The sequence below is a fragment of the Bradysia coprophila genome (assembly GCF_014529535.1).
Source record: "Bradysia coprophila strain Holo2 chromosome X unlocalized genomic scaffold, BU_Bcop_v1 contig_45, whole genome shotgun sequence".
NCBI classification, from domain to species: Eukaryota; Metazoa; Arthropoda; class Insecta; order Diptera; family Sciaridae; genus Bradysia; species Bradysia coprophila.
In genome coordinates this window covers 649,576-668,880 of record NW_023503339.1, presented here as the reverse complement: position 1 = coordinate 668,880, position 19,305 = coordinate 649,576, and the positions used below count along the sequence as shown (strand labels likewise).

Below are 19,305 nucleotides of genomic sequence, written 5' to 3'. Positions count from 1 at the left end.
TCCTCAACCGTTATGATTTTGAACCAATCTTGAGGTTCAATGAATTTTGTCACTTAATGATTCTACACACATTTTATTTGAGTTGTGGTAACGCTTGTGGAATGAATGGAATTATGTGGAATTTTTTTTTTTTATAATTCCTTCCCTATATAAAATAGACGTAGAACCTTCAGTTCAATACGTAACCTAAACGTTAATTGGGGTCGTCAGCATTTTCGCCAATAACAGTAAATTCCACCGATAACAGTAACACTAACAGTAATGACCGTCACCAAAAAATCGTCAATTGTGAATGCATCTGAATGGTTGAATGAATTTTCTATTTATTTTGTGATAATTATTTAAAGAATGGGGTTGGACCACTATTTTATTATTGCAACATGTAGAACTGATCACTGGGAAACTAGCGACATTGAGCTGGAAAAAATCAATTCAGTATATAACGAAAGATTGAGCGACCAACATCCATCATTGCACAACAAACACATGGTTAACCTGCAAATTGAACATTACAAATTTATTTTGTGATTAATGCTCTGAAAACTGGATCGGATCATTATTTTAATCATGAAATTCGTCAATCTCGTTTTTAGGAAGCTAGCGACATTGAGCTGGACAAGCTCTCAACACTTTAGAATGCGATATTTTTTGATTAAAAAAAAACATTTTCCAACTGCGGTTCAAAAACATCGACGTATTTTTGGGGTGATATTTGTTGTTAAATATCGCATTTTAAAGTGTTGAGAACTTGTCCAGCTCAATGTCGCTAGCTTCCTAAAAACGAGATTGACGAATTTCATGATTAAAATATTGATCCGATCCAGTTTTCAGAGCATTATTCACAAAATAAATTTGTAATGTTCAATTTGCAGGTTAACCATGTGTTTGTTGTGCAATGATGGATGTTGGTCGCTCAATCTTTCGTTATATACTGAATTGATTTTTTCCAGCTCAATGTCGCTAGTTTCCCAGTGATCAGTTCTACATGTTGCAATAATAAAATAGTGGTCCAACCCCATTCTTTAAATAATTATCACAAAATAAATAGAAAAAGACCCCAAATGTATCAATCACAAAACACTATACTTCGTCGAATTATTGCGCTAATAAATTGAAAAGTATTATAGGACGGTTACAAATAACACAAGTTAAAAACTTGCGTAACATAAATTGAATTTTGCTTTTTTTTTCAATTGATTCAATTGAAACGTGAAATTTCAAATACCAGAACGAGATCTACATTTTTATTCGTATATATTATCAACGACAACGTTCGGAGAAGGTGACAATTGTTTTTCTTTTCCATTTCGTCACAATTGTTTCGAACAAAATATGTTTTTGAGGAAAGTGTATATGCAACCTCGACTCAAAGACATCAAATCGTATAACACGGAATAAAAGAGATGAAGAAGAAGATAGAAAAAAACACACACTACAGATTCAGGTTAGATGAGATTTGTTTCGTTAGTCACAGTCAATACGGTCGTCTCTTCACAGAATTTATACGTTCAATTTAAAAAAAAGGCATTCAAGTCTTGCATTGTTTTTTCTACATAAAGAAAATGTACATAGAAGTATACTATTAGAAGTATAAAATGACAATTTCGGGTATGAAAAATCCCTAATCCTATGCACATTTCGAAGTATTTTCGGGTCCTCATCTCGATATACTCCTTCCTCTATTCCATAGATAATGAAATTTATTATTGTTCCATAAATAACCCAAAGAAGAGTATTACCTGTCTGTGATAGAACAAGAGCCAAAGCTTTTTAACATGTTTTGTTTAACGGACAATCGGATATACTCCATGTTCCTCACATTTATAACAAAAAAGCTTTTTGGTTAGTTACTTCCATTTTATTTCAAAAAATTAAGTACCCACGAAGTGGGAAAATGATATACCATTCCAGATTATGTTCGTGTGAGTGCATTTGCTCACTTAAACTTGGCATATTTTACAGGCTTATAAACATGGCACATTCTTAACCTTCTTATAGTGAAATTGCATTAGTTTTTTTTCGCTCTTCTTGCTATAACATGACAATGGTGCACTTGTATATTCTGTCGCAAAATGCATTTGTGTCGTGTCACCTATAACATCATATTAGCTTATGACATTTTTATGGCGCTTTGCGCCAAAGATATGCGAGAAATGGGATGGCAGTGTGATGTATGCATATTATATACAAAGAAGCCATAGAAAGAAATATAATAAGTCGAAAATAATAAATCAGGCAGAATTATTTTAGAAATTTTTATTTTTGCTTCGACTAAAGAACGATGCCTGTGGAGTAAAACCGTTCAATGAAAAAGTTTCCTGTGGATGATGAAGATTTATCTTACAAAAATTTGTTTTGACGCAAGTTTTCATCCGAAACAAAACAATAAATAACAAAAATGCATCCATAAGCAAAGGGATAGGGTAATCATATTTCATGTAGGAAAAACACTGTTATGCAGGTACAGTAGGAGTTATGGGTGTGTAATGTAGCAAGTCCTTATTGAATTGTAAACTGATCAGCACTGTTCTTTTTCCAAGGCGTTGTAGCCCTATACGATTTCGACAAACGTTGGATGTAAGCTGCAAAGTTTTGTAGTGAATTAAGTGCTCGCATTTAACATCATCGTAGTTCAGCGTCTCGCTTTCAAGATTCGAAACGTAAATGCATAGCACTGAACAATAAGAAGAACAAAATTTTCAAGAAGTTTTCCTCGACGCAGCAGTCAACATTTATCACATAACTCAAGTTTTTAAGGTATAATGTTGTTGCGCAAATATTTTATATATTAGATGAGGAGCCGATTTTCCGTTAAAAAACCAAATTCATGCTGAAATTTCACTGGGCATTCGTAGTAGCTGTCATTGACTCTACAGTGAACGACATCTCAAATGTCTCACTGTCAAATTTTTCTGAGAATTTTATTGTGTCATTGCAAATTCACAATGACATTCTCTGAAAAAAATGACAGTGAGACATTTGAGATGTCGTTCACTGTATTAACGTATGTTCTTAGGTATTTGATAACTAGATTGGTGCTGGATAAAATGAGTATTTCGCGTTTCGGGTAGATACAAAATCTATTACTTCGTTTTTACTTCATTTTCTTAAACAAACATTTATAAGACAATACAAGACGGATCTCATGTCGTATATTTGTCATCGTTGTCGATAACAGATGTCTAGCCATTCCAGGTTGATCATATGTCCAGAAGCCTCTAATTTGATAAAAGTGTTTTCATTACGAAATGTTCACTTTTCTAATGCCATTTCGATACCAAAATGGATGTTATTTTCGCACTAGTGCTATAAAGTAATAGATTAATCGAAAATAGCTATTTTAATCACATGAAATTCTTTTATTAAGTAATCTCTGTAGCTGTCTCTTTTCGGAATAAATTCTCTGTCTAGTCTATAACAAAAAAAGAGTCGAAAAATAAATAAACTTCTTACTAAAGTAAATATGCTCTGAGCTTAATGTGAACTGAACCCAATTGATGGTATTATATATCTATGTAAGTGATGATTGAAGTGACGATATCATTTGAGCTTAACATGGCAAACAAATAATTTACCCAAATAACTATTATGTTTAATGTTTTCCCAATGGGCATATTGTACTACAAAAACCTTAATTTATAATCAATTTCGTGTTTTTCGTTTTATTTATTTTTATTGTGTTTCGTTCATGCGTAAAAATATTAATCGATTAAATTAATAAAATTAAAATTTTTATGTGAAACAATTTTTTGTTTTGTTCCGGCCCTGCGGTAATAATTCATTATAAACTTCAACTTCTCTCCAAACTGGATTTTTTTCCCGAAATTATTGTAGACGAAACCGGAAATTGTAAAACTTATCGTATCGATGAAACCGAAACTCTAAAGTTCTATAGACAAACAAGTTTTCATTGAGCTCTTCTGTGAAAGGAAACTTTAAGAAGGAATTATTGTTCAAATAAGCGAAGCCAACAGGCACAACGAAATTGTGAGCCAGGAAAATATCTAGCACTTGGTGTATGTAAATAATTCGGATCTTATCGAGAATGAAGGGCGGAATTTCGCAGTGAAATTATTAAATCAGTCAATATATCGATAAAATGTTGAAGGCATTAATTTGTCTTGGAGTAAATCAGTTTTGTTACGAGCCATTCGATTACTAAAATTTTATAAGGTCAAAGAATAGGCGATTGATAAGTTAAAATTATAACGAATACTGACCAACCCTAGCGTAATGAACGTTCGCTTCGTTAAAGATATCATTGAGAACTAAATCTTAATTTTTGAAATTTTGAACGCAGACGGCAAAGTTAGGCCAAAAAATCAATTTTGCCGCAATATCGTATCTCACAATAATTTATAAATTAATGTCAGGTTACCGCTGTGCCATACAGAATACTGTTTGGGTCTATTTTTTTTTGTTAAATTTAAGGAATAAGGCTGGTGCAACTTACAAAAGTATGTATTTATAAATTGTCTACATAATCAAATCTTAATACTACAATCCGAAAAATATGTTGAATGATGTGAGGAAATTATACTCGTGGCAAGTTTTAATATATTGTGTAAGTATTAATCACATTGGACATATCTATAACATGTCCCACGTTTTAGGTTATATGATATAATTAAACGTATAAGTAAATAAGTGCCATAAGAACTTCCTTACATCGTTTAACATATTTTTCTGATTATTGTAGGCTGCCTGTCAATTTCTTGTTTGGTGTAAAAGATATTGACGCTCAGTATCCTGGCCTAAAATGCCGACTGCAAACCTTCGTATGTACCTTTTTGCAATATTGTGACGATCCTGTGTACATGAACTTTAAAATCTTATTAATTACTAGATAAAGATCATTCTAGGGCCAGAAAATTGACAAACTGGCATCATTGAATTTATTGTTTCCATTGATCAAATTCAAAACTCTTGTATCACCTATCTATTCAACGTATTATTGCATCATAAAACTATCTAGCCAGATGTAATGCGATCTCATTTGACTGTAAAAAAAGTTCTGCTTTCTTTCAATTCACTAAGATAATTTAGCTGTTTTGTATGGATGCATTGAATGCATTGCATTACTTGAAACATAATTATGCGCTACCTTTTTCACTTGTAATAATTATTAAAATATAGGTAACATCACACCAATAACCTGTCACACACGGCTTTTCATCTGTTATCGATAACAATATCGACGAAAAATCAAGCTCTGGTAATATGGTCCTTTATATAATAAAATGCATGTTAAAAAAAATGAAGTACAAGATTTAAAATCAACCAGTATTTTAACTGTCTTCGATGGAAGTAACAAACCCGATAATAATACTGGTTGTCGTCTGTTACAGACTCTGTAACATGTTAAGATAGTGATAGTTGGCTGAGTAACAAATATCTTTTAAGTTTATTGTATTAAGAGGTCGTATGATCTCACATCCAGTCAACCTTTGATTTTTTCAAAATGAATGATATTAACTTTCAAAGTGGTTTTTATGAACGAAAAACCGATCTTTGTCAGATTCTTTTTTTTTTCTTCATTCAATTTTTATTTTACGAACACAAAGGTGTATCGTTAACAGTTAAACACAAAGGCAATGTATATAATTTGCAATACACGTCCAACACCGACAAAAAAACGCGACTCTATACTAACTTTTTTTCGGTTGTTGATTGTGTATGTGTAACTCTTTTAACACGAAAATCAAATGATTCGCGTAAATATGGATGGAGAGAGATATATATATACAATATAACGAAAAGGTGATTCAAGGCGATGGTATCGTAGGCACATGAAATAAAAATTTTATATGAAACAAAAAAAATGTAAAATTAAAATATTGTAATGCAGCAAGAGAGTATGGTAAGTATACCTATACAGAAATGTATGTTGCATAATAAAAAAAGGTAAATTAAAGTAGTCGTGGACCACAATATTGTTACGTCCAAAAGTGTCAACCAAAATGCAATTTTATTTTGGTGTAAATTATATTGAGTTGTGACATAAAATTAAAGGTTCAAAGTGTATTAAATTCACACATTTTCAGCGAATCTTCAATATTTAGTTCAATAACCCTGAGAATGAGTGTGCGAGGTAATTTCTTAGAATATACAATTTCGTCAACTCGAAAAAAAACAACTTTATGTTTAAAAAAGCCAACGTTTTTCAGAACCAACAGACGTTCTTCTTCTCTTTTTTCGTTCCGTTTTTCTTATTTTGTTTTCTTTTTTTTTCGATTTTTTCTTTCTTTTCTTTTTAGTGTATTATTTCCAATTCAATTTCCCATTCGATTCTTGCTCTATTTCGTTCTGTGCACATAAAAAAAAACACACCAAAAAAGTATATCTAACCAAATTCGTCGTGCATGCACTTATGGAAATACAAACAAAACACTTAAAAGGTTTCCCCCCGAAATAATAATAAGGTTTTCATTTCGGTTCAAATGTAAACAAAATGAAAAACTTGTTTTCCTAACCGTACAATATCACGACACACAGTCAGTGGTTCTTTTTTTACTGTATATATAATATTTTGCAATTTCCCACACACAGTAAATCCGGCAACTCTGCACAATACAGTATGTGTATATACAAAACACAAACATCTGATTCGAGTTTGAATTTTTATTTTGACACATTCCCTCAACATCTCCATAACATTTTACCACAAACACAAAGATGAAAAAATTAAGTTTTTTTTACCGATTTCAGTAGTTTTGATGATGAAAAATTTTCATGTTTTTTTTGTACAATTTTTTTTTTTACAAAAAAAAGTTCTCCGGAAAAATCAACAACAAATCAAAGGGAAAAGTGAAGAACTGTCTTTCAATTTTCAATGTTTAAACCGAACATACTAACAACAGAGAGATGTATACATTTCCCGTTTTGATGTTGTTGTTGTTATTGTTCTTCTTCTTCAATTTTTTGTTGTGTTAAATATATTTTCACTTTGCTATCACAATCTATCCAAAAGCCACAATTCCATTTTGTGAGATCTCATTTTTTTTCTCCTTTAATTATCGTAAACCATCAAACAAAATATTACTTTTAATTCATCATGTACCACAAACATGATTAAAAATTATTTTTTTCTTTCTTCATGTAAGAGTCAACATTATGACCATATAGACAAGAACTTGTTTCTCTCTCAGTTTTGGTTTTTTTTTATTATTTGAAAACAGAAATAATATTTTTACAAAAAAAATAATATTTTTTTTTGTATTTTTATTATTTTCTGCACGTTCCCGCGGAGTCAACGAAACGTGTACTTCCGTCACGGTTAAATATTCGTCTAAAACTGAAAACAGTTTCTACAAAGCACACACGATTCGTCTTTAAGTTTATACTTTTTTACGTCCAACATTGCATTGCACGATATTTTAACACAAATACCAACTCACGGTTTTACGGTTTTCGCTACTTTACCACCTTTTGTGAATCATGCGCAAGAGATCACCTCGGTGAAGCAGTGACATCTGTTGATCGAACGAATGTTGGTAATGTGACTTGGATAAGAGAATCAAGAAAAAAACCGAGATATTTCTAGACCGTTTCAAATATCGTGTACAGGGCATCACCATAGCTCGGTTTTGTCTATCTAATTTATTTGAAAGTTTTCAAAACTTGCTATGATACCGCAGGGGTGTAGTAACTTAGAACAATTTTTATTGTCGCTGCTTAGGACATTTTTGATTTTTGTACCAGCCTTGCCTGTTGAATGTCGTTCAAAAACATCGACTCGTTTTTTAATTTTCTGAATGTTATAGTTTTCGGCAACAACGATTTTCTGTTATAGTAAACTTTTAATTATCTTCGGCAATTGCCTAAAAGTCGATGGTATTTTACGACAATTTTTATTATAAAGTTGATACATTGTTCGTAAACGGTATGAAAAGCATTAGCGAAGTTATTTATAAATTGGTGAGAAAACTTAGAAGTTGATTGGATTTAAATTTTGACATTTAACATCATATTGGTTGCTCCATTGCTTTCTATCTTCAAACACTGGAATAGCAAAAGAATCGTTCCAACTTTTTAAATGTAATTTTGCATAATATACACGAGACATGAAGCAGCAGCGTACGACGTACTCGGTCTAGTGATTTTACCAATCAGTTTTCCAAATTTGTGCTAAAGTAATCTGTATCACTGTATCGTTGTATCCGGTTTTCACGCGTATATTATGAAAAAATGGTATATGAACAACTTGAACGATTCTATTTGCTATTCCAAGTGTTTGAAAATAGATCAATGGAGCAACCAATGCATATGACCTAACTCATACTCAAACTTTTCACATTTTTTACTGTAAAACAGTGAAATAGTGAATGCACTCCTATCGAGGAAACATTTTCTCTAAACGGGATATTACTCGATTGGAAAGCTTTGTGCTTGCTTGCTATGTTTACTTTCCAAAGACGTCACGCAGCTGTTCTTTAGATATATATGATATATATGAAGGTAAGGTATTTGTGATGGGGTGTACTAGTGCCAGTATCCCTCAATACCTTGTGCGTTGCATACAGTCGAAGAGCACAGAGAAAATGAACCATGATGGAATTTGAAGAAGTCCATTGTTGTTCTTTTGTGCTATAAAATAGATCATACCACTTATATGTTGAACAATATGTCATTGCTCTCACTATCACACCTCATGTGTGATATTTTCTTTTCAGCATATATCCAGTGGTACATTTGCTAACAGTTTTGTTTGATTTATAAACTCCACACTAACTATTATGGTTCGGAACATTCCAACTACAGTTTTATAAATGACACTTCATAGCATGGATCTTCTTTAATTGTGCTAAGGGTGAACTTTAGTTTAACTTCTGATGAGCGCTAAGCGAAAGACGTGCTTCTATTGTCGTAAGTTGAAAATCAATTTTTATTCAACAAATATTGAGTCCAGGTTCACCTGGTTGCATTACAACAATATTTCTTTCGTTTACTTTATACAACACAGTCTTTTCGCCGTCAAAACCATTACTTCTCTTAACCACTAATCGGCCGTCCACTTCTTTCGAATAGCCTGACGTCAATTTATTTACTTGGATCTCCGATTGAGCCAGCATCGATATGTTGTTGGCCAAACATTCGTACAAATTCGAATTGTGCAGCTTAATTATAACTCGGAGCTTCGGTGCAAGCATTTCACTAAATCTTTGCAACCGTCGACACAGGGCTAAAATTAGATGTTCATTCGCCTTTAAATGACTCAGCGAATGTACATCGTCCAAAATAACCGTAACGGAAGATTTCACTCGTAACAAGTCTGCCACTTTCAATTCAATGTCCGCTACAATATCGCTGACAACTGTTTCAGGCTTAATTGTCGCTGAATCGAATTTACAGAGTGTATCCGCCGTGGCTTTGAGCACATCGATTACGATCAGATTGCCTCTGTTACGTGCATCGTTTAAGTTAAAGTTCAATCGTTTGCCAGCGTTGAAGTAATGGTCGTAGGTGTGATGCATGCAAACTAGAATTGCCGATGCGTTTGGTGTCAGAAATGTTTGACCCAAAATGCAGTTGACTAGAAAACTTCCATCTACATCACTTTCCTGGCGGATGAACGTGAAATCGGTTGGTTCGTTTAAATTGCACGCTAGAATTACCGATCGGGCCATTATTCTGAAAAGAGAAATGAAAATCGAAATTACATATGTTACATGACACAGAAGTACAGAAGAATAGTGAGTGAGAGGAAGGTGATCTAAATATCAGGTCGTTGATGGACGACCCATTTTTGTTTAAAACTGTCCTGGTCAAGGCAATTATGGTATATGAGTCTGTGCTTCTGTCTATAAATTATGCCTAATTGACGCTAATTCCAATTTTTGCAATAATATTTGACGATTCTATTAAAAAGCATAAAACTGATACGAAGTCATACTATGCCAGCACCAGACGTTGTTGTAGATATGATAAATCCATATGCAAACAAACAACTCCATTACGAGTACAACAAAAAAACGCGTCTCCTTCATATCTATCTGATATTTATAATGCTGTCATTATCCGATGATACTGTTAATAACCGAAATGGAATCTATTAATTAGCATGTGTAACACCGTGATGACTGGTAATCTATAATTCATTGTTATTGTATGGGTATGACTGTGTGTTATCAATAAATTTGACCGAAAATCGACTAATTAAACACAAATGAAATAATTTTTGATGTTAAAAATAACGAAAAAAAAACCGGCTGTATGTACAGTGTTGTTAATTGAGATTGTGTAACGTAGAACGAAATAGATGAGGAATAATATCAATTTTCGATACAATGAAAATGTGTTGCAGTTAATGCAACTGAACAAATACAAGTTACAGCGTTCTAAATTTGTACTGGCATTGTTGGTTTATCTATTACCTGCGGCGCTATGGCGGGTGTTAACTTTGTAGTGTCCGTGACTAAATTTAGTTACCACAATACAATGTATAGTTACCAAAGTTGTTCTGTACCAGAAAAGTATTGGTACAAGGAAAATAAATGAAACCAAGTCACTATAGTGCACTAGCATTTATCGACTATATCGACTCGACACCCAATTGTGAAAATAGCTTTCCTGCAGGTGAGCTTTATGCTGAAATTAAGAGGCTTCCCTTTTTGTTGTTTCGTCATTCAACACACTGAGTTCTGCACTCGTGTTTTTTTTCAAATTTAAACAAAAAGTAAATTCAAATTTACTGCACTGTTGTTGTTCTGATGTTTGCTCACTCTAAACGAATTTATGATGAAATATTTTAATCATTTTAATTGCACACAGACTTAAGACAGGAAAACTTCTGTTCACTGTAATCTGCGGTTGTTTCGGCTATGAAAGTAAAATTAACAAACAAACAACCAGAACAAACATTGTGAGCAGAGTTAAACTGGGGTAGAGCGAACTTAAAGTGTTGCGGATATTCTGGAGAACTGTGTATTCCATTACTGAGTGTAGTGTCATCGTTTTTGAGATGTATACCATTTTATGTTCCGGTTGAACTCATGATCACGCAGAATAATGACGTCATGCGTTATGCGCACATAACTCAAGCTTAGACTTTGCCCAGACAGCGTTTTGATGTCTATACTATATAAGTAACTTGTGAATTCAGCTGACGCGTAACACTGCACATCTCAATTTTTTTACGGCTGTATGAATAGTAACCAAAAAGATTTGTCTCGGTTAAAAGTTTGTCTTATGTCTCATTGTATATTACAATAAAGCAAAATAACTAGAGTCAGATGGTTGAACGACAATAGGACTTACGGGATGCTTGCAAAATTTATACAAAACTTGTAAGTTTTATACCCAAGGGAAGTATGTTTTTGCATTGTGTAAGTGCATCTATCTTCGGAACGTATGTGGTATAATCTACATTCTACATAATATATGGCTATGGCTATACCGTACATTTACACAATATTTTACAAGTCTTACCATCTGACTCTGGGATATTGCTTTATTGATGGAAATTCACATAGAAAAGGTCTGAGCATTGGCAAATACTCGCACGGAGAATTTTTAATTTTGTCAAAAGTTCGTCCAAATAAAGAAATATTCACTCAAGCTTCGACTGGAAAATGTAACCATCATAACCATCAATCGTATGGATTTATTGAATTTAACTTATCTAAATGTGTTGTGTCTCTCCGACTATGACAAAATATCAGTCACTATAGTCACTATCAGTGAAATGAGTTTCTATTTGCTTACATTGAATGTTTCGTAGAAAACTTGAACGATACATAGAACAGACAGAGTAACACCAATACACCATCGAAAACCAACAAATATAAAAAAAAATCTTTTATCTCTTCGGTATAGCAATTTGGACAACAAAATAAAATTAATATTTTAATCGCTCGTATTGAACGAGAATGATACAATTACACATACACGACTGAATAACATCATTCAAATATCATCCAATATATTGCTTTCTAGTTGCCAAGGCAAATCCATATTTCTTCTAAGCACGGAAAAATAGTTCAGCCGAAAAATTTTTTTTTTTTTTTTGTAATTTTGAGTTCTACTCCGAGAGTATAACGCTTTTTAGTCAGTGATCGGCGAAACGTTGCTTGTGATGTTTGAAAGACTCATTCACTTCAGGTTTTTTTTCTCCTAATGAATGATATGCGCGAACTGATTGAATCAAAGTGATAAGCGCGTCGGATATTTTTAATTTTCATTTTTATTATTTGAAACAAAATTACAATTTGTGTTAAATAATTTCAACGAGTGTGACGCTCATGCACACAGATTCAAAGGATTACTGATTAAGTAATACGGTAACACGCGGGGTCATCGGCACATTTTACTGTGATATTGACCATTGACCCAGTTTTTACATCATAACGTTCGGAGACCGCAATTTTATTTCAAGGTAAAGTTCATTGAATGTGGATGGATGATTGGAGAAGTTACGAATTAAAAATAGAAAATTGGGAGAAAACGAAAAAAACACGAGAAAATTCTTCTCGCTCGTTATAAAATATACGTGCAAATGAATGCCGGAAGAGTGCACGCAATTAAAGAAAGAAAAAAAACTTGAACTTTCAAAGTCTTTGGAAAATACATTTTTTAAGAGTCGTGTCCTGTTTTTTACGTTGCACTCATTAATTTTTTCATAGTTGATTATCTTGAGGGGTTTTAGACTACATTCATACAATCATGGACGACCTAAGCTTTCCGTTACATATAAGAAACAGTAAGTTGAATGGAGTGAAAATGGATTTGTGGCTTTTTGGACTCATCCGATAATGCTTTTAACGTTTGATTTAGATGTATAAACGCTTTTAACGTTTGGTGTTGATGTTTTTTCGGTTTTCCTAACCACAATTACTGAGTACATGTGGCGTGGCATGAAGAGTTCGAATGAAAAATAAATAATCTAACCGTCTCGTCCGTTTTTTATATTTTGGGCTTGCAACAGTGCCGGTCAACCACTCATATTTGTCACGATTAAAATCTCTGTCAATAGCATTTAGGGCAGTTGCAGATCTTGACTAGTAACATCTTCTCTTGATCTCGAATCGAAAAGAGACAACATATCCTCGAATGTAAAAATGTTGAAGCGTTGAAGGTAATGCTAATAAATGATCTTTTTGACACTGAGTACTACACTGAGTAATACTACTGATACATTCGTACTGCATGTGTTAATACGTGTGCTGAAACCACGTATTTGTAATAAGAAATCTGAACATTGTCGTATTGCTTCCGTGCGTCACGAATTTTCAAGATTTTTATTAAAAAATTAGAAAGTCCCTATTATGAATGGACGACACCAGTATTGCTACATAGTATATTTTAAGCGAATGTTTCTCGTTCGCTAAACTATTGAGTCTGGAATTCATAAGGATTACTGGAATTTCCTATTGTTTTACTTGTAACCGTTTCAATCATATCTTTCCGTTATAAATCTGTAGAAGAAATGTAATTATAAATGACGACAGTTTCAGTTCAAAATAAATAACCGAAAGCGGTTGTTGCACTTTCCAGTCTTGACAACAATAGCCAAGTTTTATATGACAAAGCGAGTTTTTGAAATACTAAGAGCTACTCTGTTATTGTTAAATTTTCACTGTACGCCGTAGAGTGTACGGACTATCTCTTCCAGATTATTGCATTCGTCTATACTCGATAAGTTCGTTACACTTTATACAACGCACCTGCAGATCACTGTTTTTTTTTAGAATACAATGATTCATGCTAAGACGAATCATTAAATAACACGAATGCAAAAAGCATCTGATACAAGAAATCGATTAAATTATAAACTCGCGTGAGTCCACCTACGCAAATTTATACGAACATGCAAAAAAAAAAACATCTGCATCACTGGTGTCATTATAGGTATTACATTAACAATGACACAAAAATACGGAAAATTTTTAGTCATGAACATTCCTTGTATAGAGAAAGAATATTGAACTGTATTAAACAATGTTTTACAGCTTGCCGAACCGAAGATATTGAACCGATAAAATTTCGAATTCGTAAAAATTAATATTTTTCTGAAGAGAGATCGCTCATCGTACAAGTTATTAAGATCTTTAGTTATATCTTTGCTAAAAACGTTAAATTTCCGTTATTTTCGTTGTTGCTTCACAATAATTTCCAAAAGTTAGAGACTGCAGTTTCCAATTGTGTTGTCATTGTAACAGTATATTACCAACCTGCTTCCAAATTTTGGTTTTGGCCAATGGGCCGACGGCAAGGGCTATAATCCCAAGTGCCAAAATAACAATTTGGAACCAGTTTGGCACTATATTTTATCTGCGTGTGCGAAAAATCACTTTATCTCCCTAAAAACTGATAGATAATGCAGACATTTCGCACTAGCAGATAAACACTATTAATTGAAAAGACGAATTCTATTCGGAAAATCTTCCCTCTCAAAATGTTAATTCCATTCACTAGCCAGTATTATTGAAACGATGTCTTAAGTTAACTTTTAAGATATTCGACCATTTCACTTACAATAAACTTTTCACAGCGCATGCGAGAAAATTGTCATTCTCACCCCTCCGCTAAAAGTTCGTTTGTCTTTGTTGTCAAAAACCTTGTGTTTACCGCGGGAAAAACAATCAATTCGATTTTTGGAGGTGTTGTGACCTCGAAATCGAGGTGTTAGTCACTGGCCAAAATAGTATGTCATCATTTTCTTATTTCCTTGTGTTTTCACAGAAAATTTGTTCTTTGACATTTCCTTCGTTCGAAATGCAATTTCGACTTTTTTTTCGCTCGGTGAATAAATAACTATTTTTCTGAATAAAATTATTGTTGATCAACAGATTGTCTGTTATTTTTACGATACCTTCCACTAATGACGGTCTTTCGTATTAGCAGACATGTGATAAGTGGTCAACGTGTCGTTTGTGTCGAAAAAAAACATAAGAAGATCCAATGTCAATCAGATGTGTAAATAAATCTCAATCCTTATACGATACCCAGACAAATTTTATTGAACGTCAATTCAAAAATCCAGAATGTTTTCAAATCTTTAACAATTTCCAACTGACTTCAATTAAAAACTGAAGGCGAAGATGAAAAAAAAAACCATTGGACACGAGCCAATTTTTTTATATTCCATGTGGCTATCACGTCATGTGTAACATTTTAAATTCGTATACCATCGAATATGTACATTTCAGATGCTGAGATTTCTGAAAAATTAATGAAGAAAAGCGTCGCGTCGTCGTCACATTACCCGGTTACATAATTCTGCGTTTGGGGGTATTAGAAGCGTTTTGGTATTGATAAATAGATGATCTAACCGGAGGACCTCTCAGTCTTTGTGGTGCCAATTTAATGTCAATCTAACGTTTGTCAGCGTAAATAATATATATCAGTCAGGCCAGTCGTAACGTTGCTCTGACGTGAATATTTGAAAATGTATTTTTACAGCCAAGATTATGACGTTTTTCCTACAGTATTTTCTAAATAAAAAAAAGTTCAGTCTCTGAGCAAAAGTTTGTACCAGCCCTTCATTCACCGAAACATATTTTTAGCTAAACCGGTTTAAGTGTTTGAGCGGAAATTAGATGCATTGTCTATAGAAATAACATCAATTGACAATAAACATGATTTGAAATCGGATCGTCTCATTTCGAAACAAAAACAGCAAAAATTTACTCTTCGATATTATGAACGTACAGTTTCAACAAGATAAAACACTTACGTGCATGTACACACCTTTCCACAGCAGATAATGTGATTTCTTAAATTGTGTTCAATTAATAAATTTCTTTAAATTCAGTAATTAATTTGATATTGGAATCATTGTTTTGATGATCAACACGTTGTAGACACACAACAACACATATACGTTCCACAGTTGACATTTTTGACAGTTGATTAAAATCCACCGATTTTTTCCCGTAAAGTCAAAAAGGTTCATCTGTTGTAACAATTCAACTAGCTTAGAGTAGAACGAGGAGCGTCATTTGGCGAAACACTAGTGTGTCCCCATAAAATGTAGTCAGATTTTTCTTTTAATTGTCACAATTAGTTGGAAATTATAAGTCACATCTTCATACGAGAAGCTATGTAAGCTTACTTACAAATAATATTTCATTTGCACAAACTATCTGACAGTAGATTACGTCCGTTATAACCTTAAACGTCCCCACTCGTCCAGATAAAAATTCAGAATCATGTGCGTACTGTACTTTATGTGATTAATGCATGTTTTATATGAGCACAAGTTCATCGATATGGGGGCATCTCTCAGGTTCTGCTTTGAACATGTTTGTTCCCTTTCAACTTAAAAATCTGTAAATTGCATAATAAAAGTGAAACGAACGTGATTTATGTGTGCATTCATATGAAAAATGTACTAATTTTCGTGAAATTTTGAGTAAGGGCGACTTGGCTCCACTCTTACGATTAAAAGTATAATTTATGCAATACGCTGTATGTGGTGTCGTCGGAAAGGCTAAGACTCAGGTTATAGTATGGGAGTATAGTTTCCAAAAATGGATACTTACTGGCTTATTTGAAAAAACCGTTAGGAGTTTAAGCCCTTTATCGGAAAATTATCGTGGTCTAGCCCTCTAATAAAAACAGTCTTAACCGTGGGTAGACTACTTCGAACTAAAATTCTATTCAAACTAAACGCGACACACTCATCAAGGCTGTAAACTTTGGGGAGGTCACGCAGACCGCCATTTTATTATATACGCGGGAACACACCACGTCTGATGATTTTACATACAAAAGAAATTCACCACATCATCACGGCGATGATAATCATCACAGTAGGTGAATTTTTGTATAAAATCCGCCATGTTATCATCAAGTGTGGTGTGTCACCCGCGTATCTGTATCTGCGTGACCTTCCCAAAGTTTACAGCCTTGACACTCATCACGTTATTTCCTCCAATGTGAACACCTACTTCATCTGTAGTTTGTTGTTAGTACTCCATTCAAATGACTTAGGCTGAATTTCGAGTAATTCACAGCAGTTCGTATACACAAACTCAAGTAATAGTAATATGCGAAACAGTACTTAAGGTTTTTTGAAATTTGCGTTCACTCCATGTATTATATTCGAATTTATGTTCCACCAAACTGTTACGCAATTTTACAATAGGTGGAGCGAGTAGTCATATGTGTGTGCATGTATGTAGAACGTGTAGAAGTGGAAATGTTATTGCATGACATTCACGACATACAGTCAGCCGTCAAAATACTTGGAGTTAAAATCTCACCGAAGTCATGTCCATTCGAACCATTCCACTATACACAATAATACAATTTAAAATAATTTATTTAATTTAAGCTAATGAAACAAAAATGTGATTTTAGTGTTTAAGGTGCTTAAAGTTGAGATTTTGCATTCCGCATAAATAAATGTACAAAAAGAGAGTGAGCACAGGAGCATTGCATTTTAACGTTTTAGTAGTTTAAGGTATTACAACACATCCATTCAATTTTTTTGACCCTGATGTTAATCCCCACTTACCGAGCGCTTTTTTCAAAACTAATTAATAAAATGCACTTTCAAGTGTGTGCCGTTAATAGGCAAATCCAATTGCAGTTGAAATGTAAATTTTCTGTGTTATTAATGGTGCGTTTGTTTTCCCTGTAAACAGAACAAATTATGACTTCACAAGAACTTAAGGAGAAAAGAATTTCTCGATGGTATTTCGGCGGATTGGCTAGTGCTGGTGCCGCATGCTGTACACATCCGTTGGATTTGATCAAGGTAACATTGCAAACACAACAAGAGGGAAAAGTGTCGATAGTACAGCTGACGGGCAGAATTGTTCGTCAACAAGGTCGGTGTAGTTGAATTGATTTTTCCGATGATATGTCGGTTGATTGGTTTTCTATTCCAAAATTCGTTTTAAATTCAAATATCCAGGCGTTCTTGCTCTGTACAACGGTATATCGGCATCGTTACTTCGTCAGCTCACATACTCTACCGCTCGGTTCGGTATCTATGAAGTGGGTAAGCAATCGCTGGATTCGAATGCTGGCTTTGCGAGCAAAGTATTGCTGGCGGGTACGTCCGGTTTCATTGGCGGCATTATTGGAACACCGGCTGACATGGTGAATGTCCGAATGCAAAATGATGTAAAACTGCCGCCAGAGTCGAGGAGAAAGTGAGCATCGACATCGAAATTGGAACGAAAAAATTAATTTTCCAAATTGTCGACCATTCACAGCTACAAAAACGCTATCGATGGCCTGTTGCGGGTGCGTCGAGAAGAGGGAGCATCACGGCTATTTTCTGGCGCATTGACAGCATCGTCCAGAGGATTTATGATGACCGTTGGGCAGATAGCATTTTACGATCAAGTAAGGATTGCGTGTCTATTGATTTCTACCAAATACTTCCACATATTATCCTGCCAAGGACGAAGTTACATTGCTCCATATTTACAGGTCAAAGTATTCCTCCTTCAAACGAAATATTTCAAGGACGATCCACGAACGCATTTCGTGTCGTCGTTGATTGCCGGTGCAATGGCAACCGCTTTAACGCAACCGCTTGATGTGCTGAAAACTAGAGTTATGAACTCGAAACAGGGCGAATTCAACGGACTGTGGGACGTTGTAAAGTATACGGCTCGACTGGGACCGCAGGGATTTTTCAAAGGATTCGTTCCGGCATTCGTACGCCTGGGACCACAAACAATTATCACATTTTTGTTGTTGGAACAATTGCGTATGAATTTCGGATATTTGAAAGGAGAGTAGGTGAGAGATTGACGAACCAAGTTCGTTTTTGGGGGTGGGTGGATTTAATTTGAACAAAATGCTAAATTTCGTTGTTATCATTTTTTTCCAATCTTATTATTATTTGTAATTATTCTATTTTGTTGTTTTGAAAATTGATTCAGATCAGCGAATATTATATGATCAAAGTCAACAACTTCTCGTGCTATTTTAGTACAGGGCAGAAGTTTTGTCGCTTCAACAACCAACACATAAAATCTAGTGATTGAAACAAATGACTCCCGAGTGAGTAAAGATTTGAATATTCTCTAAAAAATACTACCTCAGCACGAACAAATTTTATGAGATCAACAGCATTTAATCCTTCACAAGGACGTCTTCCAATTTTACAATGAACGAATGTTTTCTATCCATAACCTGGAATACTAGCAAGCACACACACACTAGGGACAATATAATGTTAAGATTAGAGCGATAATTCCCAAGACCAGCTAGTTATAACTTGCCTGGATGTATTTGTCATTAAGTATTTTCATATGAATTTTATCGCATCCCTCAAGGCAAGTTAAAATAACTGGACCGATTTATATTTCCTTCTTCCTTCCAACATGACAGTCCGTACAATGA

At 34.0% G+C, this 19,305-nt stretch overlaps 3 protein-coding genes across 12 annotated transcripts in view; 1 reads left to right on the top strand and 2 right to left on the bottom strand.

The window, feature by feature from the left end:
• Positions 1-7,549, bottom strand: part of LOC119070042 — a 162,670-nt gene extending 155,121 nt beyond the window's left edge. The window contains exon 1 of the mRNA XM_037174326.1: positions 6,700-7,549. The gene's annotated coding sequence lies outside the window, so the exon portion shown is untranslated. The remainder of the gene's footprint in view (positions 1-6,699) is intronic.
• On the top strand, positions 5,944-18,870 carry LOC119070046 (mitochondrial dicarboxylate carrier). Of its 4 annotated transcripts, none has more exons than XM_037174329.1 (5): positions 5,944-6,091; positions 17,589-17,774; positions 17,861-18,101; positions 18,165-18,297; positions 18,385-18,870. In XM_037174329.1, exons 1-5 carry the CDS (start codon positions 6,079-6,081, stop codon positions 18,697-18,699), a joined length of 888 nt encoding a protein of 295 aa, XP_037030224.1. In that variant the 5' UTR covers positions 5,944-6,078; the 3' UTR covers positions 18,700-18,870. The 4 variants fall into 4 exon arrangements, with proteins under 4 accessions (XP_037030224.1, XP_037030227.1, XP_037030226.1 ...); XM_037174332.1 differs by having other exon boundaries at positions 5,960-6,091; positions 18,540-18,870; XM_037174331.1 differs by lacking the exon at positions 5,944-6,091 and adding an exon at positions 12,246-12,373.
• On the bottom strand, positions 8,861-15,835 carry LOC119070047. Of its 7 annotated transcripts, none has more exons than XM_037174334.1 (2): positions 15,688-15,835; positions 8,861-9,630 (listed from the first exon to the last, which is right to left on the bottom strand). In XM_037174334.1, the coding sequence occupies exon 2, from the start codon at positions 9,624-9,626 to the stop codon at positions 8,889-8,891; it is 738 nt and encodes a 245-aa protein (XP_037030229.1). In that variant the 5' UTR covers positions 9,627-9,630; positions 15,688-15,835; the 3' UTR covers positions 8,861-8,888. The 7 variants fall into 7 exon arrangements, with proteins under 7 accessions (XP_037030229.1, XP_037030228.1, XP_037030231.1 ...); XM_037174333.1 differs by having other exon boundaries at positions 15,674-15,834; XM_037174336.1 differs by lacking the exon at positions 15,688-15,835 and adding an exon at positions 11,704-11,880.
• Positions 18,871-19,305: the final 435 nt, after the last annotated feature.

Bases quoted from the DNA above. Each gene is read 5' to 3' on its own strand.
- LOC119070047 (XM_037174334.1), bottom strand. From the start codon at position 9,626: ATGGCCCGATCGGTAATTCTAGCGTGCAATTTAAACGAACCAACCGAT.
- LOC119070046 (XM_037174329.1), top strand. The intron at 17,775-17,860 runs GTCGGTGTAGTT...TCAAATATCCAG, and splicing joins CAGAATTGTTCGTCAACAAG to GCGTTCTTGCTCTGTACAAC. The intron at 18,102-18,164 runs GTGAGCATCGAC...GACCATTCACAG, and splicing joins CCGCCAGAGTCGAGGAGAAA to CTACAAAAACGCTATCGATG.